The 27,825-nt window shown below is 38.1% G+C and overlaps 1 protein-coding gene across 1 annotated transcript; it reads left to right on the plus strand.

Moving 5' to 3' along the window:
• On the plus strand, nucleotides 1-27,116 carry LOC105438431 (protein NLRC5-like). Its single transcript, XM_030986040.1, has 8 exons — nucleotides 1-150; nucleotides 7,636-7,799; nucleotides 8,497-8,786; nucleotides 9,425-11,184; nucleotides 13,710-13,871; nucleotides 20,930-21,094; nucleotides 25,640-25,794; nucleotides 27,065-27,116. Exons 2-8 carry the CDS (start codon nucleotides 7,687-7,689, stop codon nucleotides 27,114-27,116), a joined length of 2,697 nt encoding a protein of 898 aa, XP_030841900.1. The 5' UTR covers nucleotides 1-150; nucleotides 7,636-7,686.
• The last annotated feature ends 709 nt before the right edge of the window (nucleotides 27,117-27,825 follow it).

A 27,825-nucleotide genomic window follows, 5' to 3' on the forward strand; every position in this document is an offset into this window, starting at 1 on the left:
CGTTACTGCACTGCCGCTCCGCACCATCTCGCTTCCGGGTTCGATTCAGCATGTTTTTTTAAGATCCGATGTTTCTTCAGCAGTAGATTTAGAGTCTAGATTGAAGACGACGACATGATGTCTTTGCAAACCTGATGAGACTAAAACAAGGTCAGTCTATTTCGGATAAAAAATGTTAGTTGTATCACTATCATTAATCAGGCATTCATGATTCACTATAAATGATTCAGGCCTCGGGGAGATCTCCCTGGTGTAGTGGTGGTATGATGGGGGTTGGAATTGGGTACGTACATTTACGTGTCCGCACACCAACGCAGTGATTAGTGGTAATAAAAATTAATGTAATGGCAATGTGTATTGATGGCATTGATCTCATTTTCTACCCCCTTTATCTTATAACCTGATTACCGGATGTACCGTACTGGAAAATTGCAGAGATCTGCAGTCGAGATTCCAGGCCAGGTCTATCGTCTTCCAAGCCCAAGGTCCATCTTCCTTTTCCAATAATTTTGATCTCATGAGGTGTGACACTGACAGTGTCGGTGTGAGTTAAATGTACACATTAATTGTTTCGATGTTAATTTATTTCTTAATTTCTTTGTATTCCTTTTTCTAAGTCTGTAAATAGTGTAATGTTTTAAAAAATTCTTGCACTTGTTGATGCAGAGATGCCAAGTTCAAAGATCAGCCATAGATCTACATGACATTTTCATGACTCGGCGCGCGCGGGCAAGGGTATAGCGTACATTTCGAAATTGTACGCGTGCATGACGTGACGTGATAGCCTGCCTGCATGCATGCTACGTGCATGCGATATACGTACACGAACTCTGCTAGGAATTACTTCCTTCTTTTTTTTCTTCCCAGTCTGGCCCTGACGCGTGACAAAAATGGTTGCCATGCCTGACAGCGTTTTCAGATCCTCAATGCATGACTGTCTCGCATAATGCATGACACGTGGTAGCTCTGTAGATGTAAAGATCAGTTATTCCCCCCCCCCCCTTTGGCTCTGTATGAAAGGTGATTTAGATATTTAAAACGCTCCAATTGCTTATGTCACCTAGCGCACTCTGCACTCTGTGCCTATGTTTTACCATCGATTGCCTACTCACCCCTCCAACAACATGCCATTACTTTCAAAGTGCAACTTCTTTGTGGCGTCTAACAATAAACGACTGCTTTTTTACAACCACCAAAGGAAGAAACAAAGAATAACATAAAGAATGGTAGGAAGAAAATGATAGAACAATAAAAACAAAGAATATTAAACATAAGTGAAGGTGATAGAATAATAAACAAAGAATAACATAAGGAAAGACAGAAAGAGAAAGTGGTAGAATTTTTTTTTTTTAAAGGATAAGATAAGAAAAGGTGATAGAAGGAAGAAAGAAAGAATAACATAAGGAAAGACAGTGAGAGAAAGTGATAGAATGATAAAAACAAAGAATAACATAAGAGAAGGAAAAAAGCAAAGAATAATGAAAACAAAGAATAACATAAAAGAAAGTAAAAAAAGTAAGATACAAAGAAAAACATAAGGAAAGACAGAATGAAAAAATGATGAAGAATAGATAATAGAAAGATAGAAGAGAAGATGACAGATGGAAAACCAAAGAATAACAAAGATTGGTAGGGAAAAAAAATGATAGAATGAAAAAACAAAGAATAGCATAAGAATAGAAGGAAGAAACAAATAATAAGATAAGGAAGGACAGAAAGAGAAAACGATAAAGAATAGATAATGAAAAAGATAGAAGAGAAGATGAAAGATTGAAAAACGGAGATTAACATAAGAAAAACAGAAAGAGAAAATGATAGAAGGAAAACAGAATAACATGACGAAAGATTTAAAAAATGATAGAATAATAAACGAAGAATAACATAAAAAGTGAAAGAAGGAGAAATTGAAAATCATTGTGTAGAGAACGGGGGTCGACTAAAAACGAAAAGGGTTATAAACTATAGTGAACAGGACGAGTTGACAGCAGCCAATTCGCATCGTTAGAGGACGGGAACGGCGTCCTCGTCCACACAAACAAAAAAGCCCCTATTTATGTGGATTCTCGCAAGAGTACATGTACATGCAGTCACGCACTTGATTAGGGAATGCCCTCTCTACTTCACTGCGAGGTCGCCGTTTATTACCAGCCTAGCACTACCCATCCAGGAGAGGCTTCTCCCTCTGACACCTGATTTGATGTCTGCTGCCCTCACAGATCTCATCGTTCAATGGAAGATGACTGTTTACCCCATTCTGACATTGGCCGAGCCGATCTGCACTTTTATCACAAGATCTCTTTCAGTTAATTTCGATATTTGATTCTTCTTGTGTTTCTTTTCTAAAGACTTTCCCGGACAGTGCTATTGTCCTGTGCTCATGCACACACAGTTCTTCGCCAAGTGCAGGAATTCAATAAAAGAAAGAATATTATGATGATCATTTTGCGCGGTGAAAGAAACCTGGACGTGTTGATTGGCGACTTTAAAAAAAAAAATCACAAAATCTTTGTTTTCTGTCATAAACCTTATGCTAATATAAGCCTGTTATTGCATGTAGTGAATTGAATATATCTCAAGAATCTTTATTCAATCTGTTTTATGTATGTATTCATGGACCTATTACGGATGGACATTCAACGTTATTCTTTCTTTGATCCAATGAAAGTCGCCACCTTCTGATTATGTGCATCTTCATGAGAACATTCAGCTGTTTTAACAATAACCACATCGTAAGCATTTTCGGTCATTGACAAAGGAGCAGTTTCCCTCTCTTGGGTTTTGTTTGGATGGTGTGCTCTGTAAGAGTGTGTCCTAACTCTTAAGCTGCCACCCATACAATTAATGCACCCAGTGCCACAGTGCTAATCCCTATTGTGCCAGCCACAAATCCCCTGCGTGCCAAGTTAATTTTAGGGTTGGTTCAAGTGCGTGTTTTTTAAATCTTTACTATGTTTGATCCACTATAACTTCTCATTCGTATGTTGTATAAACAAACATTGTACATGAAAGTTGTAGGAAATTTCACCGTCTTTCCATTGATACCAATATCATTTCATGAATTCAGCCATCACCATCTCTCGCACCAGATCCGGGTCAATGAAGCATACCCGTTTCTTGCGATGGGGAGGCATAATGATGATATATGATATCAAAAACAAATCGCTAAATTACTAGAGAAAATCCAATCTTACTGAACATAGCAATCAATCGATAGCGCGCTCGCGTGCACTAAGCACTATAACAATGGCGCGCTAGCAGTCTCATGGCAGGATATGAGTTAAATGAAAGCATCCCCAATGGGGAGCAGCAAAGTTGAAAAGCAGACGATTTTGGTGATATGAAATGTATTATTACTGATTCGCACACTTTCGCATACACCCATGACCTTATAAAACAGTTAGAAGGCCATGATCTTTAGAAGGCCATGATCTTTATAAGCCCTGTGCTTTGTAACTCTGGAATATTATGAGGAAATAGGGGGAAACAGGATTTTAAATCACAACCCAAAAATCCAAAAATAACCTCTATCTGGTAATATCAACATGTTTTTCAAAATAAAATACATGGACAGTACACAGAGCAACAATTTACAATTATAAGCCAGAACTGCACATCGATTTTCCATGATTTAGGCGAGTTATTGTCTTCTGCGCATGTAGATTAACATGTATAAATAAACTGTCTTGATTCTGTCCCGGCTTTTTGGCGGTGACCAGTGGCGTAATGAGCAAAAACGTTTGGGGGGGCTGACAAAAAAAATCCAAATCACCCCCACTCTAACATGCAGTCCCTGCTGAACGTTTCTCGAAATTGGGTCTAGTGGCAAAGCCCGGCGGGGGTCAAGGGGCGGAGCCCCTAAGCTCAAGGGGTATGGGCATCAGTGGAGGATCCAGGAATTTCTTACGGGGGGGGGGGGGGCACAAAATGGCAAGGGTTGAAATGTAAAACGATGAAGCGACAGAACGAGGCTTTAACGGCGAGGGAGTGGAGTGACCAAGCAGGGGGTGGGTCTGGGAGGGGGTTCTGGCCCCCTCCCAGAGTAAGAAGCGTTTGCAATTTTAAAACCAAATTAGACGTATTTTCAGGCACTTCCTGGCAGGGGCGTCACTAGAGCTTTTTTAGTGGGGGGGGGGGGGGGTGTAGAGGCCACCGATTACCGACAAAACTAGCCACCAATTACCGACAAAATTAAATGTTCAATATCTACAAATAACCCTATAAACCCGGGGCCGAAGCTAAAAAAAAAATTCATATGGACTATCTATAGTACTTGCATATGCGCGAAATGGTCATTTTCCTCGAAGACATAATATACGTATTAATTCTTCAATTTAGTCAGCATCATAGCTATATATTTTAATGCAGGCGCGGAGCTAGGATCTTATTTTAGGGAGGGGCGGTAGTGAGCAAGAGAATCACTTAAAAGCGCGCTCATTAGGGGGTGTGGGTGATGGGCCTCCTGCGCGAATCGCGGCAGCTTAGACGTTTCCTTTAATTATAAGGAAAAGAAGACGATTAATTGTACCGTTTTCGACTAGTAATCCTTGGCTGAATGAAGTTCCCCCACCCCCTCCCATCCCCACCCCCCTTTTTCACGTTTCATTAAATTATGAGAAAAAGCAGACGATTCGGTGTACTGTTCTCGACTCTTAATCCTTATCTAAATGAAGCTTCCCCCTCCCGCGCGAAGCGCGGAAGTTTTGACGTTTCATTAAAATTATTAGAGAAAGAAGACGATTCGTCGTACCGTTTTCGACTCTTAATAAGCCCTGTTCTTCTGAATTCAGTTTCCCCCCTCTCGCGCAAAGTGCGAAAGCTTTGACGTTTCCTCATATCATTAGAGAAAGAACACGATTCGTTGTACCGTTTTCGACTCTAAATAAGCCCTATTAATTTTGTCTGAACTCAGTTTTCCCTCTCGCGCGAAGCGCGGAAGCTTTGATGTTTCCTTAAATTATTAGAGAAAGAAGACGATTCGTTGTACCGTTCTCGACTCGACTAAATGAAGTTTCCCTTCCGCGCGAAGCACGGAATTTTTGGCGTTTCATCACAATATATAGAAAGGAAGACGGTTCGTCGTACCGTTGTTGACTCTTAAACCTTGTTTGAAATTAGTTTTCCCGAAAATTTTAAACCTCTGATTTCTTTAGCTGATATTATAGAAAAGTGAAACTTCAAGAAAAAACAAGTATTGTAGTTGTAGTCACTCTCGAAGTCGTCACAGCGGATAAGAAGACACAGTTCGTAGGGAAAAAAACTTGTCGGCCGACCGACAATATACATGTACATCTCACCGACTTCAAACTTCTGCATGGATATAGTACACGAGGATCGATCAAGAATACCGACACAGCTGACCCAACACAGCAACATATTTACCCGTTTCTTTCTTGCTCCCTCGACGAGACGACTCCACCCAACAACTCCCTTCTCTCTTTTACTCCCACTCCTCCTCTCTCAGACTCTTACCTCCCTTCTCTCTCCTCTCTTTCATCTCCCGTTTCGTTTGTTTCCCTTTCACTCTTTTTTCTTCTTTTTTCTTTCTTTTCCTTTCTTTCCTCTCCTCCCTCTTTTTCTTTTTTCTCTTTCTTTCTTCTCTTTTCTTTCCTTTCTTTTCCTTTCTTTCTTTTCTTTTCCTTTTTTTTCTTCTTTTCTTTCCCCTTTCCCTCTCTTTTTTCCCTCTCTTTTTTTTTCCCCCTCTTTTTTTCCCTCCCCCTTTTCTCTTTTTTCCGACGGCAGCGCAATTTTACCGACAATATCCTGACAGGTGGGGGGGGGGGGGGGGGGGTGTCGCACCCCCTCACCCCCCCCCCCTTGGCGACGCCCCTGCTTCCTGGAGTAATATAATATGACGTAAAATTGCTTTCTCCTACCCCTTCCAAGAGCAGGGATCTTTTGCAATTTGAGAACCACATTTGGCGCATTAATGTCCACCGGCACTTCCTGGAAAAAAAGAGGCCTTCTTGAATTCAGACAAGATTAAGAGTAGAGACCGGTACAACGAATCGTCTTCTTTCTTTAATAATTTAATGAAACGGCAAAGCTTCCGCGCTTTGCGCGGGAGGGGATTCGTTAGAAGTTAGAGAAAAGTGATCTGACACGTCGTGAGACGTTGTATAGATTATGCTTTGATGCCGGTACTTGACTGTAGTACTTGCAAAAATTATCTCGAGTGTATAAACTGTGTCGTTATCGGGGGCGCGGCTAGATCTTTTTCAGTGGGGGAGGGGGGAAGGGTGTAGAGGCCACCGATTACCGACAAAACGAGCCACCAATTACCAACAAATATAAAAATGCCAATGTCCAAATGCCTACAATTTTAACCCCATAAACCCGGGCCAGGAACTAATTAATTTTTTCAGTTCCCCCCCCCCCCCTCCCGCGCGAAGCGCGGAAGCTTTGACACTTCATTATATTATTAGAGATAGAAGACGATCCGTTGTACCGTTCTTGACTCTTAATTCTTGGTTCGCCCCTCCTGCGCAAAGCGTGGAAGCTATGACGTTTCATTTAATAATTAGAGAAAGAAGACGATTCATTGTTCCAACCCCGACTCTTAATCCTTGTCTGAATTCAGTTTCCCCCCCTCCCTCCCGCGTGAAGCGCATAAGCTTTGACGTTTCAATAAATTATTACTCTTAATCCTTGTCTGAATTCATTTTCGTCCATCCCGCGCGAAGCGCGGAAGATTTCACGTTTCATTTAATTATTAGAGCAAGAAGACGATCCGTTGTACCGGTCTCGACTCTTAATCCTTGTCTGAAATCAGTCCCCCTCCCGCGCGAAATGCGGAAACTTTGTCTTTCAATAAATTATTACTCTTAACCCTTGTCTGAATTCATTTTCGCCCATCCTGCGCGAAGCGCGGAAGCTATCACGTTTCATTAAATTTATAGAGAAAGAAGACGATTCATTTTATCGTGTATTTGTCTGAATTCAGTTTTCCCCCTCCCACGCGAAGCGCGGAAGCTTTGTCGTTTTATTTAATTATTACTCTTAATCCTTGTCTGAAATCATTTTCGCGTTTCATCAAAACCGTTCTCGACTCTTAATCCTAGTCTGAATTCAATTCCCCCCCCCCTCCCGTGCAAAGCGCGGAAGACGATTCGTTGTACCGTTAACAATTTCCCCCACTATGTGCAGTGTTACATGATGTAAGTATGGAACGCTCGTTCGCAAATCTGTGCACGCTCAGCCCGAGTGGTAGGTAGCATGTTATCTCCCGGCAGTGCTTTGCACAAAGCTTCTGGAAAGGATTTTTTTACCAGTGTTACTGTTGGTGGCCACTATAAGGCCCTTCGTGACAATAAAAACATAAGCTCTTCCTGGCTTTTTTGGGGAATGGGTCAGTTTGCAAGAATTAATGGAAAAACTAGCATTTTGTTGAAAATCATGTGATATCACGAACATATACATCACTTGTGAAAAAAAGTCGTGGTTCAATTTTATTTGGGGGGGCTGAAGCCCCCCCAAGCACCCCCACCAGTACGCCAGTGGCGGTGACCATCATGAGATCAAAGTGACGAAACATGTACGGAATGCTATTGAGATGACATTGACGGAGACAATCACAATGAATGTCCATCCGTAATAGGTCCATGATGTAATGTAGATATTTCTGAATATTGTTTCCAGGTATTGCTGCGTATGGCATCCCCATTTTCCAGGGAACTAAACTTCTGTTGAATGAGAAGGACATCTTACACCATGGATGGATTCTGCTTTCTGTATCTGCTCCTGCTCCTCTTGATGAGATCTGGTGACGTTGAAACCAATCCAGGTCCTGACACTGCAGAAAGGTATGCATGCACTGGCTTACTTCGATTCATCGGGTCGTCACGTCCGGTCGGGTGATTGTGTTACACAACCTTTTGTGAAACAAAAGATCATGTAAAGATGAACGTTCAGGATGCAATCTGTCGTAGATTTGCTGTAGGGTTTTCACAAAGTGTTGAGTAAATTAGACCTGACCATTTAAACATGAGAGGGGTTTATTTCACATTAGCCTCCGACATTTTGTGAATAAAAGAGGCATGTTTTCACAAAAGGCCGGCTAACTCCACCACCCAACCCGATGCGATGACCTGATGATTCAAAGTAAGCCGATTACATAGACTATGCTTGATACATATAAGAATTATGATGATGATGACGACGATGATGATAATGATAATGATGATAATGATAATAATAATGTAAACATTATTAGTATTAATACTATCATTATTATCACCATCTTTATTGTATTTACTGCCAGACTCTGCTTTTTTTTGGAATAATTACCTTGCCAGAACAATACCACCCTCACCTGCAATTTGAGGCAATTTGTTTCATATGTTGATATCACTGGTAATGCATTCTGATATCCTTCGGCTGTTATATTGCATGCTCGAGCACATAACACAAATTGTTAAGTGTCACATAGCTTATCAGCCAATAGGATGCTCTCTAACTAATATCCTATCGTTCCCAATTGATTTATTATACATTTTATAGGACTGTCAGTGAAAAGGAGTTCCTGAAGCTGGCCAAGGCTATTGATCCATCTCACTACCAGGCTGTAGGAATATCTCTAGAGATCCCCTTAGCTGAGCTACAGGCAATCCTGATTCAGCAGTTGAATAATTATACCAATGCATTTTTGCAAGTATTCATGAAATGGAATGTCAAGCAGCAACCTCTACACTCAAACAAACGACAGCTTTTGGCAGACGCACTCCGAGAGATTGACTTGGGTGGCCTATCAGACAGATTACTCAATGAAATTCTAATTCCAAACAGCACAGGTAAACAAATACTAATTCTTGCTACACCAGAAGATATATGGAAAACCGTGCATAAAACTGAAGTAAGTTTTTACCATAGAGATATAGTGAGTGCTCCATGTTCTATACATTTGTCACACTTTACAGAATAGTGTCAAATTTTATCAGGCCCCATGCATGTTTTTATAATTCACTAATTCAACTTCGCTAATCCTAGATACATATATAATACAAGTTCTTGTAGTGACAGGCTTTTTGTTCTCATTTTGATATTTAAAGATTGATTCAAGCCCTGATCATTTAACTGAATTTACGCAGAGGCATGCTGGAGATGCAATCATATTTGTCTTGTGTTTTTTTCTCAAAATAAGATGTGTGATTGTCACGGAACATCTGCATTGCTGAAATGTCCTAGGAAAAATAATTCTACTGATATTCATCTACAAGTACATATACATGTCTACACAAATTAGTCAGATTCTAAATCCCCTAAAATTGAATGAAGTCATATTAATTCAGACAAACATGTAGGACTTTGTGTCTTTGACTGCATGCACCTAGTCTTATGTCATACTATTAGCCTCAGGTCTTTATAATCATTTCCGATGTATCAAAATATGTTTACGTGTAATCATATGAAAATGGATTTGTATTTTTAGGAGGGCCATCAAGACTGCTCGAATCACAGACCAAACCTCCTTCAGCTGAATCTCAGACCAGACCACTTTCTCCTGAACTGGTCGAGCGGTGTGCAAATGACTTCAAGTTCAAGTATAGGTCAACTCTCTGTAAGATCAGATCTGATCCTCTCAATCCTGCCTCCACTGTCCAGTTTAAAGACATGTATACTAATCTCGTCTTACTAGAAGAACATGGAACAAAGAAGCGAGTGCTAGATTACAATAATATGCTTGATCTGAAAGTCAATGGAGAGTTCCCCAAGCGGATCATGGTTCAGGGAGAGGCAGGGGCTGGAAAAACTACATTCTGTGCTAAGATTGCCTGGGACTGGATTGAAGCAAGGCATTTCAATCACTTTGTGTGGGTCTTGATTGTTCCTTTACGTGAATTTAAGCAACATACTATTGGCGAGATTGCAAAGTCTTATCTGGCCAAAAACAATCCAGCAACCGTTTCTCAGATTACTGAGTATATCCGGACAAATCCTGACAAGGTATTCATCGCATTCGATGGGCTAGATGAAGTCAGTGGCAAAATCATAAAGATAAAATCTTGCGAATCACAGCCTACTGATCAAATGCAACTTCAGCCATCACAGCCAAGTGTCGCCTCCTTAGAGGCACGTGGAAGCTCATCTGAGACTGGTGATATTGGACTTGTAGATATTCTTTGTTCAGATCAACTTGCCTTTTGCCCAGTCTTGGTGACCACTCGCCCTTGGAGAGCAGTAGAGATTAGATCAGATGGTGATCTAATGAAGCTCTACACATTCATTCGTGTTGAGGGTTTCAACAGAGAGAATTTGTCAGTTTACATTCACAAATACTTTCCAAAGAATGATGATAAAGCAAATCAGCTTATCCAGTTCATCAGTGAGAATGATGTCATATCTGAAAACATGGCCCACTATCCTATATATGTAGCCATGCTGTGTCTTATGTGGAAAGAACTTGACGAGCAAAAACTAAAGGAAATGAAGTCACTGAAATCTTTTTCTCAGATATTCAAAGAGATGATCGCCTTTCTAAAAGAACATTATGCTCAGAAAATGGTGAAGAAAGTAGGCAGCCCCTCACTTCTTTCCTATTTGAGCAAAATTGATGAGCTCCTTGGACCGATTGCCAAGCAGGCCCTCAAAGGTCTGCTAAAAAATACCTTGATTTTTGGAGAAGATGATTTCCGAACATACCCAGAATCCAAGGACACTGCCTGTCGGGTTGGGATTTTGTCTCAGGAGGACAGAATTACCACTAGCATGGACATACATAAGAGGACTTCTCATGTGCAATTGCCAGTCTTCTTCCCTCACAAATTGTTTCAGGAGTACATGGCTGGAGTTCATCTTGCTTCCCTGTATGAATTAGATCGTAATGAATTCCACAGACTGATTGAGCAAGTAGTGCTGCCAAGGAAGGAGGAGTTTAGGTATCTCCTGTACTTCACTGTGTCTCAAAACAAAAGTATTGCAACCCATGTACTGAACTCTATGCTTCAGGGACTAGACATAGATGTAGGTAGAGAGTCACCTATCCTTGTTGGTTTAGCCTTAGGGAGTCTACAGTACACAGATGTAGGTAGAGAGTTATCTTTCATTGTTGATGTAGCCTTTGAGAGTCAAGACCCAGATGTGGCAGCCTTGGTGAAGGACAGGGTTTCATCAAAGGCAATTACACTGACCATATCCGATGACATGACAGCACACACTGTAGCCGGTTATGCTTCCATTGGACCCCCTGTGGTAAGTTTAATCACAGTTTGATAAACAAAATTAGTTCATCCATTTTTGTGCAAGTTCTTACTTTCATATCTTTTGCAGTTTTCTTACAGTACAACAGCATAATTATGGAAGGGTGCATCTCGACCAGCACATGTGCTATTATCTGGCCCCTTTTATCAACCAATTTTCTCTTCTTGTGTATCATAATTTCCTCTTGTATATCAAAAAGTTCTCTTCTTGCATATCATATTGCATGAAATGTATTGCTGTATTGCTGTTGATAATAAAATATATCAAATCAAAGAGGTTTGAACAGTAATAATTTGAAAACTAGAACTGCAACTGCATAATGATATGCATGCATTGATGCCCACATTTCTATTTCTTTGAGCAAATAAATATCAGTAAAGCAATTAGATGATCCTATGTACACAATCCGTCATTACACATGCATGGTTTTCCATATATACTTTGGCCTATATGGCCTTGCATGCTAACATACTAATACATGTATGTGAGGCATATAGTGCGATACATTGTAATGCAGGATATAAAATGGCATCTAAAATGTCCCACTTGGCAGATTTTCAAAATCGGGCTGTGAGATCCCCTGAGTTTGGCCACCCAGAAAATACTTGCAAAATCTCAAGATAAAGAAAAATCGAAACAGAACAAAAATCACTCTGAAAATTAATGTCATGCATAGCTGATACGTGTTACAGTTGTAATCCAAATCCCTGCGTAATCCAAATTGTGACCTGCTTTCGATTTACTCAAAATTTCTAAGTGAACATATACTGTGTATGGTAACATTTGAAGGGGCACTTCATTGCGGTCACTTTGACCCCATTGTCAACCACGCTAATGTACTACAAGCATGTCACACATATTGTAATTTGATGCATAGCAAGTTCAGTATTACAATAAGCTTGTGATGATTGATGTCATGAAATGTTAGTGAACTTGGCAGGTAGTTGTCAAGTAGGTTGATACACATGTCTGCTTAATTTCATAGATCTAGGTATAAAGTTTGCAAATTGAGCACATGTTGAAGTTGTTTAGGAATTTTCCTGAAAAGTCTGGTTTTGGAGAGCAATTTATCGTAAAGTAGGTCAGTTGTAGTTGCATTTTGTAGGGGGTTGAAAAGGGTATATCTTGAAGTATCTAAATATAATAGAGGGTCTTTATTAAGCCAGGCTTGATGGAGCTACAGGTATACCCTTACAAAAATGTCCTGTGGTAATTCCTGTGGTAATCATGTGGTATTACCACAGGACATTTTTGTAAGGGTATAGCAAGATAAACACATCCATTTTCAGAACTTTCATATCAAACATGATCATTGATATTGTGAAATTAACTGAGCAGAACCATGTGCAATGCAAAGATAAAGATGCTGTAGAAATTTCATTTAGGACTTGATATGACTAAGTTGTGGTAATTTTTCTTTTTCATCTGTCAATATTTAAAGAATTTTAGCGATTCTTGAAAGGGTCGATTTTGGAATTAAATTTTGAGTATGAAGATAGCATTTTGAAAGGCCATTTGTATCAGAAGATGAAGAGCAACTCGTACACTACCTAGAGTAATTTGTTAAAAGTCTGTAGCATCTAGGATAGTGGAGATACATGTAGGTAGGCTGAAAGAAAGGTATAAAGACAGACTCAAAACAGTCAAAATTGTGCATGGACGATCAGTTCAGTGCATACAATGGGATGGTAAAGAATATGCATATGAAATCTGAAAGGAATTTGGAGAGAGAAAGGGACCTAATTAGGAATAACAAGCACTGCGTGCAAAATAAATCTGATGCCAGTGGAAGAGGAATTTGAAAAAAAGGATTCAGAACATGCAATTAACAATTACAGTGAAGCTACATGTATGTACTTGCAGGTGCATATATGTACACAGTGCATCTATACCTTTTAGATGAGCTAAACATTTTGGAAAGGGAACTTCATCGATAGTTTGCACACTGTCATCCCTTCAAAAAAAAGTATCTCATGCCCGAATGAAGTCCCAATTCTTGGTTTATAAATGTTTAGCAGGGCACAAAGAAATCTGTTTGATATTATTATTGGCCCTGTGTATAATTTGGGTTACCTGTATTGATATTGCAACTCTTGAGACTAGATTTTTGCTCCGTATCCACTCTTTTAATTTAGTGATCGTATTCCTATTAACATTTATAAATGGTTAAGGTATGAGGCACCAGATGGTGTGAACTTAAATAATCTCCTTTGAAACCTGTTCTTTGACTTGTACTCTTCTTTTATTTGGTTTAAGGATTCTCTGTTTAGTGCATGGTAAACTAAGATGAGCCATTGCTACTGTCGCAAAAATAGGAATTAGAATATAGGATACGAAATGTCATGGCAATAGTTCTTTAGCCTGTTCCCTTATTTATTTCCTTTTCTCTCGTACTCTCTTTAGTTCTAGCAGCACATGTAGGGCAACTGCTCATCATGTAGGTACAGTATGCCTAACATCCAAGTGAACATCTACATTCTGCATCCTATCAGTAATTACTTTGTCATTTTATCCAGGTTACACTTCAGATTGAGAGAGAATGTGGACCTACTATGTCACTTGATGTGGCAGAGATAATATGCTCCTTGCCATCCTTGAAGGAAGTTTCTCTAGGATTTCAATTCCGTGGCCATCAATGTTTTTTTGAAACACTTGCAAGGAAAGGAAAAGAATCAAAGGTGAGCAGTTCATCCACAATTTTGATGTATGTGTGAGTGTTTATTAATTCAATTCCATTAGCATCTCTTCCCTTTTCTAATGTACATTTAAATTTTCGTTAATTCCTTTAAATGTCTCATATATGCTGGTTCTTTTGACAGAAGAATATATCAATGGTCTTTTCACTAAGGCCTCAACAGTGTTTAAAAAAAGCCTTCAAGTGTAAATATTATAACAGTGGAAACTGTGGAAGATCACAACGTAGGGGGAAGTTCACCCTGATAGTAAGCTGGTTTTAATAAAACCAGAAAAAATAAGAGTAATAAATTAGTGAAAGTTTGAGCAATATCAGATTAAAGATCAAAAGTTATGAATTTCTGATGTTGTCATCAGCTGAACACATTTGCAACTCTGTGATGTATCTTGTGGGCTCCTCTTCTATTTGTTCTGTACTAAAAACTGAGATATATTTAATTTATATAGTTTATTTTTGGTCAAGAATTTTGAGAGGTAAAGATAGTAAATATTCATATGTCCTTTTAAAATTCATTTCTGACCTTCATAAAGATGAATATTTGGAATTTACTTCCTCATTGTTATTGAAGACACATTTAATCAAGCTGATCTATCCAATATTTGGCTAGGTAAAATAGTTGATTTGGCTTAAATATTAATTCTTTGTTAAAACTGAGATTAAATGATATTTTTTGTCAAGAATGAAGAGATGCAGTATGGTCAAATCACATTTGCACAAATTATAGAATATTAAAGGCAACCATATATTTGAAAGCTATTTACTCACCCTAAATAAAACTGATACTTTTACTCTCTGTAAGTTTCGGTGTACATCACATAAATTAACTGTACACAAAGGTTGATTTGATGTGAACACACCACATTGTGATATGCAGTGCACTCTGCCTGTCCACTGATATAGGAGATGAATTTCACTATATTTTTGTTTGTCCATATTTTCAAAGGGAGAGATGTTTATATTTTTCAAAAAAGTTTTGTAAGTCTAAGCTCCCAAGTGCTATGCACATGACAGAACTTGTTGATACTAGAAGCACTTCTCAGTTAAAGAATTTAGCAAGATTTACTCGCCTTATTATGTTGACATTTTATCAAAAAACAGAGAAAGAAGATAGTTCAAGCATTTCAGGAAGTACAATGAGAGCTGAACCTTCACATACTCGTAGCGGTAGGATAGTGAAACAGCCTACTTTGTTTACTTTTTTGCTTGTAAATAGACTGCATTGTACTTATACATGTATTATTGTCACTATCTACATTGTACATGTATATATACTTTGTGTTTACTAGTTGGTTCATTATTCATGTTTGTACTTTCATACACTATATACCTATTATCGTTTGTATCTTTGTGTCATTATCTACAGTATGTATAATGTATATGAATTGTATTCACAAGTCATGCATTGCTATTTATACTTTTATGTTTGTTTGTACTCTCATATCCCGAGATGGGGTCAAAGAGTCAATAAAATTTTGATTCTTAATTAAATTTCCCTCAAGAAAATGTTCAATCATACATGCACCAATAATATGATTATTGCAAATATATTTTAAATATGTATGGAAAAATATATATTCCATCATCAATAACAAAGAAAATGAAGGTTTATTAAATTTTATGTACAGAGCATATTGGAGGGGGGGGGGGGGGCTCACAAGATTTTTCACATTGTTGCCAATTTATGTTTGATTGATCGCTACTTCCAACATTCATAACTTTTATATTTTAACCAGAATTTGCTCAAACTTTCACCGACCTGTTCCTCTCATTTTCTGCTTCTATTGAAACCAACTTAATTCAGGATGGATCTAATTCCCCTTTAGCTTAAAGTACCACAAGTGACGATTATTTTTAAATGCGTTGAATGTCTCCCTAATATCAGAAGCATAACTTTAATTTCATTCTACTCCGTTCATGAGAAGAACTGCTGTAATCTAAACATATATATGGGTACAAATAAAATATTAAATTCCCGTTCAGTCTCCAAAAATAAGTCTGAATGAGACAAGCATATGGGCACTGAAAATTTTGGGAAAGGAATGTTAGAGGACAGACTTTATTGTCCAATTTTAACTAAATAACCGCTCTCAGTAGCGGATCTACGAGGGAGAGGAGGGGGGGGGGGGGTAGGGGGTTTAACCCCCCCCCCCCTTGGGCTGCCAATTGAAAATGTGATGTGCATAGAAAAACGCCATCATGTGTCCAGACCCACCCAGGTCAAAAAAACAGTTGAAGCCAGTTGGATTTTCAACTGGAATCAACTGGTACCAGTTGAATCCAGTTGACGAAACTGGAATATGTGCCAGTTTAATCTACTTGGGCTGCCAAGTGAAAATGTGATGTGCATAGAAAAACGCCATCTTGTGTCCAGACCCACACAGTATCCACATCGTCATCAGGTCAAACCCCAAGAAAAACATCACTTACTGGGGTTCAAAATAGCAACAACAAAAATCGCCTCGCCGCTATGTGGCTCGTGGACAATGCTCTGCATCGTCATTGCGTCAACCCCCAACCCCCCCCCCCCCCCTCCCCTTGGCATAAAGATTGCTTTCCCCCAAAGAGAGGTCCGACCAAGAGAAAGACCACAAAGAAAGAACGCACACTGGAGAGAAAAGTGCAAATATTGTGAGAAGATATTCAACTCATCTGGTATCTGCAAACACATGATAACTCTGGATATAACTGTGTATTAAACTGTTACTTGATTTAAAAAGACATTATCATGCACTGATTTTTATGGTCTCTATCGTGTTAGTAAATGCCAGGAAAACATCACTAACAGGGGTTCAAAAGAGAGAGAAAAAAAAAAAAAAAAAATCGCCTCCGCATCGTGATTGGGCCACCCCCCCCCCCCCCCCCCACCCCCTTAGCAAAAAGCTAAATCCGCCCTTGGCTCTCTCGATCTAACAAATCTTTCATCAATAACATGTATAAGTTAATTGTATCCAATATGTATAGATTAAAAGGAAACATAATCTCTGTATGCAATTGAAGACAGATTTAATATGATATATTGGTATTGACATTGGTGCCGAGTTTGGGGTGACAAGAATAACGGTTGTTACAGTCACAATAATCTCTTTGACTTTTTACGCAGATAACTGAATAATCATAACAATAAAAGATCCACCTAAATAATGTAATATATATTATTGATTGTTACCAGACACTTTGTTAACACCAAAAAGATTTGTACATCATTTGTTATCCATGCTTTTGTAATTGGATATACAGTGCAAAATATAGTTAACACTGTCATCATGTAACATTTTCCTAGAAACGATTCTGTCTTTTCCTGTAATTATTGTTCAAATACCGTTTCGACTGAAACCGGCCTACACCACTGGTGCCAGCTAGGAGAAAATATTTTGTCATGTACATGTATGATTTTCTACTTTTTTTTGCAAAAAATATATATACACTAGGGTGTTAATAACATTACCTTGGTATATTATTTATAATAGTATAAATGTGACACCTGATAGGTGTTTGAACAACATCGATAAGGATTAACTTACCTATATGTAATTTCAAATTCCATCACTAATTTCTTTTAATTTAATTCCATGTTAGTGTTCCTTTAACACTTATTTTTTGTTTGGAAACGATGGAAAACCATGCAGTTGAATTCAAATTTCCATACCAGTGTTTTGTTAGCATTTTTGAGGTGCCCTGACTCTGACTTGATTATTGCCTTGCAATAGAGGCATGCATATCTACTTGCTCATGTACTCTGTGTGAAATATGTCATGTCCATTGGGGTCAAGGGATTGACCCCTGTCACATTCCTAAAGTCTGAATATGGATTTTACCAGCTAGTAAAATCTATATAAAATACATACAGGTCTATAGTATAAGGGCATCACATGGATAAGTGACTCATTAATTATGTATAACTTCTTATTTGTTTCATCTTTGATTAACTGCACCATTTTTCATCAAAAGCCCATATTTTTTGCTTACCGGTATCATCATTTTTAATAACTATCTGCACGACAGTGCAATTCTTCAGGAAGGGTCTACTTTCAGTTCACACCCAAGTTCTTTTCCTTGATTATCAGATAAAGGTATCTCATAGCAGGGAGTCACTCTGTTCCACACCGAGGGACATAGGTTTTTGTTTTCTTTCAAAAACTTCAGAGAAACCCTCGTATCATATGAGTGGGTTTGTCAGGATGGTGCCAAATAAAAAAGGACAGGATTTGGTAACCTGGCATGATATCGTAATAATAATAAAATTAATAAAAACCCTGACAAAAATATAGAGGGACACAAACAAAACATCGATAAAAGAAAGAGGTGAATTAATTTTTAAAAATTTAAGTCGTACTAAAATTAGGGTTACAAGGTCATATGACCTTTTATCTTTGCATGTCAGCCCGAAAATCGCTCATTTTCATAATTTGTGTACAAAACATATGGAAAAGTTATTTTTCCTAAAAATAGATCAAACATGGGTTATTGGGTCTTGTTTAAAGTTTAGGTGGTTCTTTTGGGGGTCAAAATAGTTGAATTATAGTTAGATATGAAATAAAACAGCAAAAACAATGAAATACAGTTACATAAGTTAAAAAAACAATGAAATACATAAGAAATCATAAAAACAAGAGATAACATAAGGAATAAGCTGGCACTTCCAATTTTGTTTCTCGTATTATTATTCAGAATGGTCTAATAAATATCTGTAGTGAAAAATAATGCTTAAATATGAATAATATATGATTTATGGGTAAAAATGTGATTTTTATGACGTAATTTGCATAAAGTACCATAAACATGCAAATGAGTGAATTTTTCAAAAAAATTGAAATTATAGTATTCTATACACTCCACTTGACATGCGTGCACATTTTTGCGGAGATCGGCCGCTTCACGGCTGACATCTTATGGGGGCCATGGGGGGGGGGGGCCCCCCCCCCCCGGCCGTACTAAGACCTCAAATAGCCCGGCCTTTTTAGGGTTAAGCCTTTAATTTATACTTAGAATTCTGCATGAATTTCAGCTAATGTTTCATATCAAAATGAATTTATGATTTATGTATCTCAAGATTAATCAGGTGTTGAAGAGATAATCAACATCACTATTTGTAATTGGTCAGTTTGGTTCGAATCTGGATAGCCTGATAGATAAGGGTTAAATCACTAAACAAATGATATCTTTAATTTTTGTCTCGCCTGCGAAGCAAAAAGCGAGACATAGGCGACAACGACGGCGACGGCGTCAACATAAAAAACTTAACCTGATAAATTTGGAGACATAGGCGCCGCTTTTCCGGTGACGGCGACAGCGGCGTCAACATCAAAAACTATAAAAAAAAGTATAAGTTCTTAGTCAATGAATGCAATGTAGAGTGTTATCATGAAGTCTGTGACATTTTCATTTATTCTTGACAGACAAAGTGCATATCTTGTCAAAACTTTAATGATTAATTTCTACCGAGCATATCACAGTGAAAATGAAACCACAATTAATCTTTACAAACTGTATTTAGGCTTCAGTAAAATTGGGGTATTGAATCAAAAGGATGATTTTTTTTCTTCAATTTTCTTGAACATTGGTCAGTGTAACAAACTTATTCCAGCTTTATGGCAACAGTGTATGAAAATACACTATAAAATTTAAACTGAATGCGTTTGTATTACTGTAAGGTTTACCGCTTGTTTAATTCTGTACAACACAAGTGAATGACATTGTTTGTAAAGGTTGGACTCAATTTTTTCAGATCATAATAACTGACTTCTGGACATGAGACTATCTTCCCCATGAAGAAAACTGACTTAGCGTTGGTCGTTGGTCAATTCCTTTTGTTGGAAGTTTAATTTACTGTAAATTTTTCTTTTTACTGATTTCTTAAGCAAATTTAGCATGATTTTTTACAGAAATCATAAAAACAGTAATAATTTGGTAATATTTACCTCTCAGCCAGCGCGTGACCTTGTCTGTCCATTGGGAGGAATTCCCGGGTTTTGAGACATACATGTACCGGTAGTTGTTTGCCCAGACCCGTAATAGACACATAACATTGGTATGCACCAAAATATTTCTAAACAACTTTAATTATGGAAGCAAGCTTTAATTGATATTATTAGTACCTAGTACATTTAATATTAACGATTTCGAGTTTTTGGTTTAATGTTCATTACATTGAGAGAGAGATAGGGGGAAATCACAAGATGGTGCATATGAATACATATTCCAGTCAGTGGTCGGGTCTTCCGAGCCACTGCCTTCTCCCAAGAGTCAAAATGAGCTAAAATTAAGACCTTTTTTAGTCATCTTGCTTTGTATTATTACCATAATAAAACTTCTAGACTAAAATAAGACCCATGACCTTCATCATAGGCCCATGCAGTATACGAACAGCCTTAAACTAGTATTTCAATGATAAAGACCACAAGATTAAAATAAAACAGTTTATCCAAGATCGAAAGTAGACTATTTTAAGACATTCCGCTGGAGTTTAAGACTTTGGCAAGATTAAAGCAAACTACACATGAGCTGATTCAGTTGAAATTTGAGTGTATCTAAGATTGACATTGATATGACTAATAATCAAAATTCAACCTTTTCCAAGTTTGATTGATAGTAAAAAAATATGTCATATAGTTTTTTAAAAGCCATTTTTAAAAGAGGCTTGAATTTACCAAACCTCCTGACTTGGGTCTTGTGCATATGAAATCCAGAGTTATGAATACCTTTAATACAGTAATAGCAAATGTATATTTATTGGTATTATGAATTTCAGTGTAAGTAGGAGTAGGACTTATTAATGCAAACAGGTTGGAAGCCCTATAAAGATTACATAAGGAATTTTAAAAAAATTACCTTTACTATATAATCCTCTCAATAGAAACTTTAGTGTGTTCTTTTTCTCAATAGACAAGAATTGAATTTGAAAAGAAAATATATTCAATTATTTTTGTTGAGAATGTTATTATGAATACAATTATGTAATTAATAGAATGTGTATGAAATGTAAGAATATAGGCAAAAATCAGTAATAGACGTGATGCTTAAATATATTCACAAACAATGCAGGTGCAGACTCTCAAGTTTTATGGTCTCCGTTGTCCCACACCAGCCGAATCACATCTCCTAGCAGAAGCACTGTGTTCTATGCCCAACCTGACTAACCTGACACTTGGAAAGGTTCTCAATGAGGAGTTCTACTCTGCATTGAAAGCAAAGGCATCATCCATACAGGTATGTGTGTCCTAATGTTAATGTCATGGAGGGTCATTGAATGACAGAAGCAGCAGTAATATTTATATGGTGCACATGTATATACCGGTATGTGTTTATTTCCTTCTCCAATCACCCTTTGAAACAGTCATGAAACATGGAATAAAGCAAACTACACATGTACTGATTTAGTTGAAATTCAAGTGTGTCTAAAATTGACATTGATTTGACTAATAATGAAAATTTAACCATTTCCAAGTTTGATTGATAGTAAAAATATGCCATATAGTTTTTTAAGAGCCATTTATTATAGAGGCTTGAATTTACCTAAATGAACCATAGCAACAAACCTTTTGACTTAAGCTACAGTCCCATATACGTCCCGGACCGTCCCGGACCATCCCGGACCCCATCCGGGGTGATCCGGGATTCGGTCCGTGTTGACACCGTGTTGGCACCGGGGTGGTCCTGGATGGTCCTGGATGGTCCTGGATGGTCCTGGGCGGTCCGGGAGTCGACCCCGGATGTTTTTGACGGTCAAAAACTGCCGGGGTGGTCCGGGACGGTCCGGGACAATAGTTTGATCCGGGGTGATCCGTGTAGCCACCGTGCTGGGTCCGGGGTCATCCGTAGTGGCGCCGGGGCGGTCCGTGTTGATCCGTGGCAGTCCGGGAGTGAGTTATTGACCGCCCAGGACCATCCAGGACCATCCAGGACCACCCCGGTGCCAACACGGTGTCAACACGGACCGAATCCCGGATCACCCCGGATGGGGTCCGGGATGGTCCGGGACGGTCCGGGACGTATATGGGACTGTAGCTTTTAAAGCATCACACTTTTTTGAACAAAACATCCCGGACCATCCCGGATCACCCCAGACCATGGTCCGGGATGGTCCGGAGTGGTCCGTGCTCGTCCGTGCTGGTCCGGCTTTATATGGGACTGGGGCTTTAAGGATCTTGTGCATATGAAATCCAGATTCATGAATACCTTCAATACATTAACAGCAAATATATATGTATTGGTATTATGAATTTCAGTGTAAGTAGGAGTAGGACTTATCCATGCAAACAGGTTGGAAGCCCTATAAAGAATACATAAGGAATTTTTAAAAAAATTGCCTTTACTAAATAATCCTTCAGGGTCATTCCATGTCAAATCACCCAAAAAATCTGAAAATCTTAACCCGACCATTTTTGATTTTGATGAAACTTAGTGTACTTGGTGAGTGTGATCTCACAGCACCAAATCCAAAGTTTTAGGTCAATTGGGTGAGGGGTTTGGGAGATACGGCCAACCAAATTTTGAGATTTTTTCAAAAATGGGGGTGGCGGGCCTACCTTTGAACCCTTGTATCTCGGGATCTAATGGGTCAATCTTCACAAAATTTGTAGTGCTGGAAAGGGTATTCAATAAGGATTCCAAATCTGCCGCCATTTTGAAAATTTGTACATGTTGGGGTACTTTGACCTCATGACCTAAGATTTGACCTTGAAATTGACCTTGTGGATCACGTGACCTTGACAACATTTTTCATGAAATGTAATCTCTGACATGTTCACTTAAACATATCAAAGTTTCAGAGATACAATATTTTTTGTTTAGGAGCAAAAAGGATTGAAAGTATCCATACTTACAGATATTCACAATAAACCCTATTATAATGTATACAATACATGCAATATGCACAGTACAACAACATACATCTTCCACATGCTTCTTTGTTCCAATCATATCCATTCTAAATGTCAGCAGTACTTGAATAGAAATAAAATGACAAGTTCATATAGGCCTAAAGGGTTAACAGGATGTATGGCTTTAGGCCTCTGAGTCGGTTCTAGGATAATTACCCCCCTGGAAATGTTAACCCCACCCCCCAGGACAATTACCCGACAATTACCCCAAGGACTATCACACCCAGAGGTTAATTAACCCCAGAAAATTACCTCCTAGGACAATCTTCCCCCCCCCCCCCCTGAGGACAATTACCCCCCCCCCCCCCTGGAAAATTACCCCTCAAGGATAATTACCTCCCCCAAAAAAAATCTGCTTTGATTAAAACCAACTTATTATCAGGATGGACTTCCCCTTTAATGAATAGAGGGGGGGGGGGGGGGGGGTAATCATCCTAGGGGGTAATTGTCCGGGGGGTAATTGTCCTCGGGGGGGGGGGGAACAGATTGTCCTAGGAGGTAATTTTCTGGGGGGTAATTGTCCTCAGGGGGGGGACCTTTCCTGGGGGTTAATTTTCCGGGGGGGGGGGGGGGGTAATTATCCTAGAACCGACTCAGAGGCCTAAAGCCATACATCCTGTTAACCCTTTATGCCTATATGAACTTGTCATTTTATTTTCTATTCAAGTACTGCTGACATTTAGAATGGGTATGCCTAGAACAAAAAAAGCATGTGGAAGAAGTATGTTATACTGTGCATATTATACATTATGATAGGGTTTATTGTGAATATCTGTAAGTATGGATACTTTCAATCCTTATTGCTCCTAAACAAAAAATATTATATCTCTGAAACTTTTATATGTTTAAGTGAACATGTCAGAGATTATATTTCATGAAAAATGTTGTCAAGGTCACGTGATCCACAAGGTCAATTTCAAGGTCAAATATTAGGTCAAGAGGTCAAAGTACCCCAACATGTACAAATTTTCAAAATGGCGGCAGATTTGGAATCCTTATTGAATACCCTTTCCAACAACACAAATTTTGTGAAGATTGACCCATCACGTCCCGAAATACAAGGGTTCAAAGGTAGGCCCGCCACCCCCATTTTTGAAAAAATCTCAAAATTTGGTGGGCCGTATCTCCCAAACCCCTTATCCGATTGACCTAAAATTTTGGATTTGGTGCTGTGAGATCACACTCAACAAGTACACTAAGTTTCATCAAAATCAAAAATGGTCGGGTTAAAACCATTGGGTGATTTGACATGGAATGACCCTTCAATAGAAACCTTAGTGTGTTCTTTTTCTCAATAGACAAGAATTGAATTAGAAAATACAATCTATTCAATTGTTTTGTTGAGAATGTTATTATGAATACAACTATGTAATTTGAGGAATTTGTATATGTCACGTGCGATAGCTCGCTTGTATTAGCTCACTAATCTAGAATAGGCTACTTAACCACTCTGAATAATACTACCAAAGGATTCCAGAAATATTGGTTGAATGAAACATTTAATGTAACTCAAATCAAGGAGGATATTACAAATATCCTTGCTCAAATAGAACACATCATATTATTGTCGTTTACAAAATAATAATTATCTGTAAATAGGATACTGGCATTCAATGAAGCTTAAATAAATGTTTGTCTTCTCTGAGTTCATTTAACGTTGATACTTCGATGAAACTATATGGGACGACTGCAACGACGAACGTGTGTTGACCAGTAGCGACGGCGAGTGATTGCCTTGAACAGTGGAAAGCTAGAGATGCGCCCCGTTGATCTGGTTGAAGATAACCCTTGAATGACCTTGAAACACCCGACTCAGTCCTAGCCGAGGTTGCCCGAGTATACGTAGTCCGAGGTTGACTATACGTATGGCCGAGGTTGACCCGTAGGCTGATCGCCATCTAAATTAATAAAAGACCGGAATCTTAATAGCATAGGTCCTAAAATTAACACAAAAATGCACAATACCACTTGTATTACATCGGTTTCCAACATTAGCAAAAGTGTCCATATTTTAAAGGACTCAGCCACACACAAAATACATATCGTTCGGATATAAAACAGCTTCATATCTATATCCTCTTTAAATGTCCATATTTGAAAGGACTCAGCCAAACAAAATCATTCGGTAATAAAACAACTTCACATTATCCTCTCTAAATGACCATAACAATGACTGTTTAAGCATATAAAAATGACCTAGGTTTACATGCAATGATGTATAAAAATGTACTTACAATTCAGCATTGAGAAGAGGGAAGAACAGTCTCATCATGCACTGGGTTGCATGGCACCACACCACGCCGGTTTCTTTCCTTGGAAATACCCCCCAAAACTGTAACACAGACCTCTCTCTTCAAGATCAATTATCCAAGTGAGCAGTCTGCATGTGCATTTTTACTAGCACACACAAATGAAAATGTGTCATACAAAGAGTCTGCAATTCTATACACCTGACAGAACCTAGATATTGTGTACACTTGAATACACTTAGCTATTCATCTAGTGAAGTGGAAATCTACATTAAGCACCTGTTCATAACTGGTCTCACAAAAGAACATCTAATTTGCATATGATCCTTGTATAACTTACATGGGCTCACAAAGAACATCTAATTTGCATATGATCCTTGTATAACTTACATGGGCTCACAAAGAACATCTAATTTGCATATGATCCTTGTATAACTTACATGGGCTCACAAAGAACATCTAATTTGCATATGATCCTTGTATAACTTACATGGGCTCACAAAGAACTACCTAATTTGAATAAGATCCTCACAGTATAAAATGTAAGAATACAGACAGAAATTAGTAAATATAACATATGCATGTATAGACGTGATGCTTAAATATATTGACAAACAATGCAGGTCCAGACTGTCAAGCTTGTTGATCTCCATTGTCCCACACTAGCCTCAATACATCTCCTAGCAGAAGCACTATGTTCTATGCCAAACCTGACTGACCTGACACTTGGAGGGGGTATCTTTGGGGAATTCTACTCTGCATTGAAAGCAAAGGCATCGTTCATACAGGTATGTGTGTCCTAATGTAAATGTCATGGAGGTTCGTTGATCGACAGAAACAGCAGTAATAGTTATATGGTTCACATGTATAAACCAGTTTATATATTTTTTTTTCTCCAATCACCCTTTGGAACAGTTATAAAACATGGAATAAAGCAAACTACACATGTACGGATTCAGTTGAAATTCAAATGTTTGAAAGATTGACATTGTTTTGATCAATAATCAATATCTAACCTTTCACAAGTTTAATTGATAGTAACAAAATAAGTCATTTTTTTTAAAGAACCAATTTTAATAAATGCTAGAATTTACCTCACTGAACCATAGCATAAAACCTTCTGACTTAAGGGTATTGTGCACATGAAATCCAGAGTTATGAATACCTTTAATACATTAATAGCAAATGCATATTTCTGGTTTTATAAGTGTCAGTGTTAGTAGGATAAGGACTTATCAATGAAAACAGATTGGAAGCCTCATAGAGCGGTGAAGTGTGATGTCATCAAAAAACTGTTTTGAGAATTTCTCAATTTTAACTTCGTTTTCCAAAAGAGGACAAAAAATAATGTACAACTGTTGAAAATCACTTGAATAGGTTAAGTATTGGCTGAGATATGACCATCTGAATAAATAGATTTCCTATGGCACTCAGTGTAACTGGTAGTTTGCTCCGGCTCATAACATTACGAGCCAGAGCAATAACACTGATTCCTATAGGAAATCTATTTAGATGGTCATATCTCATCCAATACTTAACATATTCAATTGGATTTCGACATTTGGACATTTTTCTTGATGCTCTTTCTCAAAATGAAGTAAATATTGAGAAATTCTAAAAATAGATTTGTATGATGTCACAGCTTTGGTACTCTATAAAGAATACATAAAGAATTTTTTTTTTAAATCACTCTTTCTAAATCATCCTCTCCATAGAAACTTTAGCGTTTAGTCTGCAATCTATACACCTGACAGAACCTAGATATTGTGTACACTTGAATACACTTAGCTATTCATCTAGTGAAGTGGAAATCTACATTAAGCACCTGTTCATAAGTGGGCTCACAAAAGAACATCTAATTTGCATATGATCCTCGCATAACTTACATGGGCTCACAAAGAACTACCTAATTTGAATAAGATCCTCACAGTATAAAATGTAAGAATTATACAGACAGATATGCATGTATAGACGTGATGCTTAAATATATTGACAAACAATGCAGGTCCAGACTGTCAAGCTTGTTGATCTCCATTGTCCCACACTAGCCTCAATACATCTCCTAGCAGAAGCACTATGTTCTATGCCAAACCTGACTGACCTGACACTTGGAGGGGGTATCTTTGGGGAATTCTACTCTGCATTGAAAGCAAAGGCATCGTTCATACAGGTATGTGTGTCCTAATGTAAATGTCATGGAGGTTCGTTGATCGACAGAAACAGCAGTAATAGTTATATGGTTCACATGTATAAACCAGTTTATATATTTTTTTTTCTCCAATCACCCTTTGGAACAGTTATAAAACATGGAATAAAGCAAACTACACATGTACGGATTCAGTTGAAATTCAAATGTTTGAAAGATTGACATTGTTTTGATCAATAATCAATATCTAACCTTTCACAAGTTTAATTGATAGTAACAAAATAAGTCATTTTTTTTAAAGAACCAATTTTAATAAATGCTAGAATTTACCTCACTGAACCATAGCATAAAACCTTCTGACTTAAGGGTATTGTGCACATGAAATCCAGAGTTATGAATACCTTTAATACATTAATAGCAAATGCATATTTCTGGTTTTATAAGTGTCAGTGTTAGTAGGATAAGGACTTATCAATGAAAACAGATTGGAAGCCTCATAGAGCGGTGAAGTGTGATGTCATCAAAAAACTGTTTTGAGAATTTCTCAATTTTAACTTCGTTTTCCAAAAGAGGACAAAAAATAATGTACAACTGTTGAAAATCACTTGAATAGGTTAAGTATTGGCTGAGATATGACCATCTGAATAAATAGATTTCCTATGG

This window comes from Strongylocentrotus purpuratus, unplaced genomic scaffold, assembly GCF_000002235.5.
Source record: "Strongylocentrotus purpuratus isolate Spur 01 unplaced genomic scaffold, Spur_5.0 spur5_scaffold_15, whole genome shotgun sequence".
Lineage (NCBI taxonomy): Eukaryota > Metazoa > Echinodermata > Echinoidea > Camarodonta > Strongylocentrotidae > Strongylocentrotus > Strongylocentrotus purpuratus.

Excerpts from the sequence above, each read along its gene's own strand:
- LOC105438431 (XM_030986040.1), top strand. The coding sequence starts at position 7,687 with ATGAGAAGGACATCTTACACCATGGATGGATTCTGCTTTCTGTATCTG. Across the intron at positions 8,787-9,424 it reads TCTAATTCCAAACAGCACAG|GAGGGCCATCAAGACTGCTC; the intron begins GTAAACAAATAC and ends TTGTATTTTTAG. Across the intron at positions 21,095-25,639 it reads CAAAGGCATCATCCATACAG|GTCCAGACTGTCAAGCTTGT; the intron begins GTATGTGTGTCC and ends CAAACAATGCAG.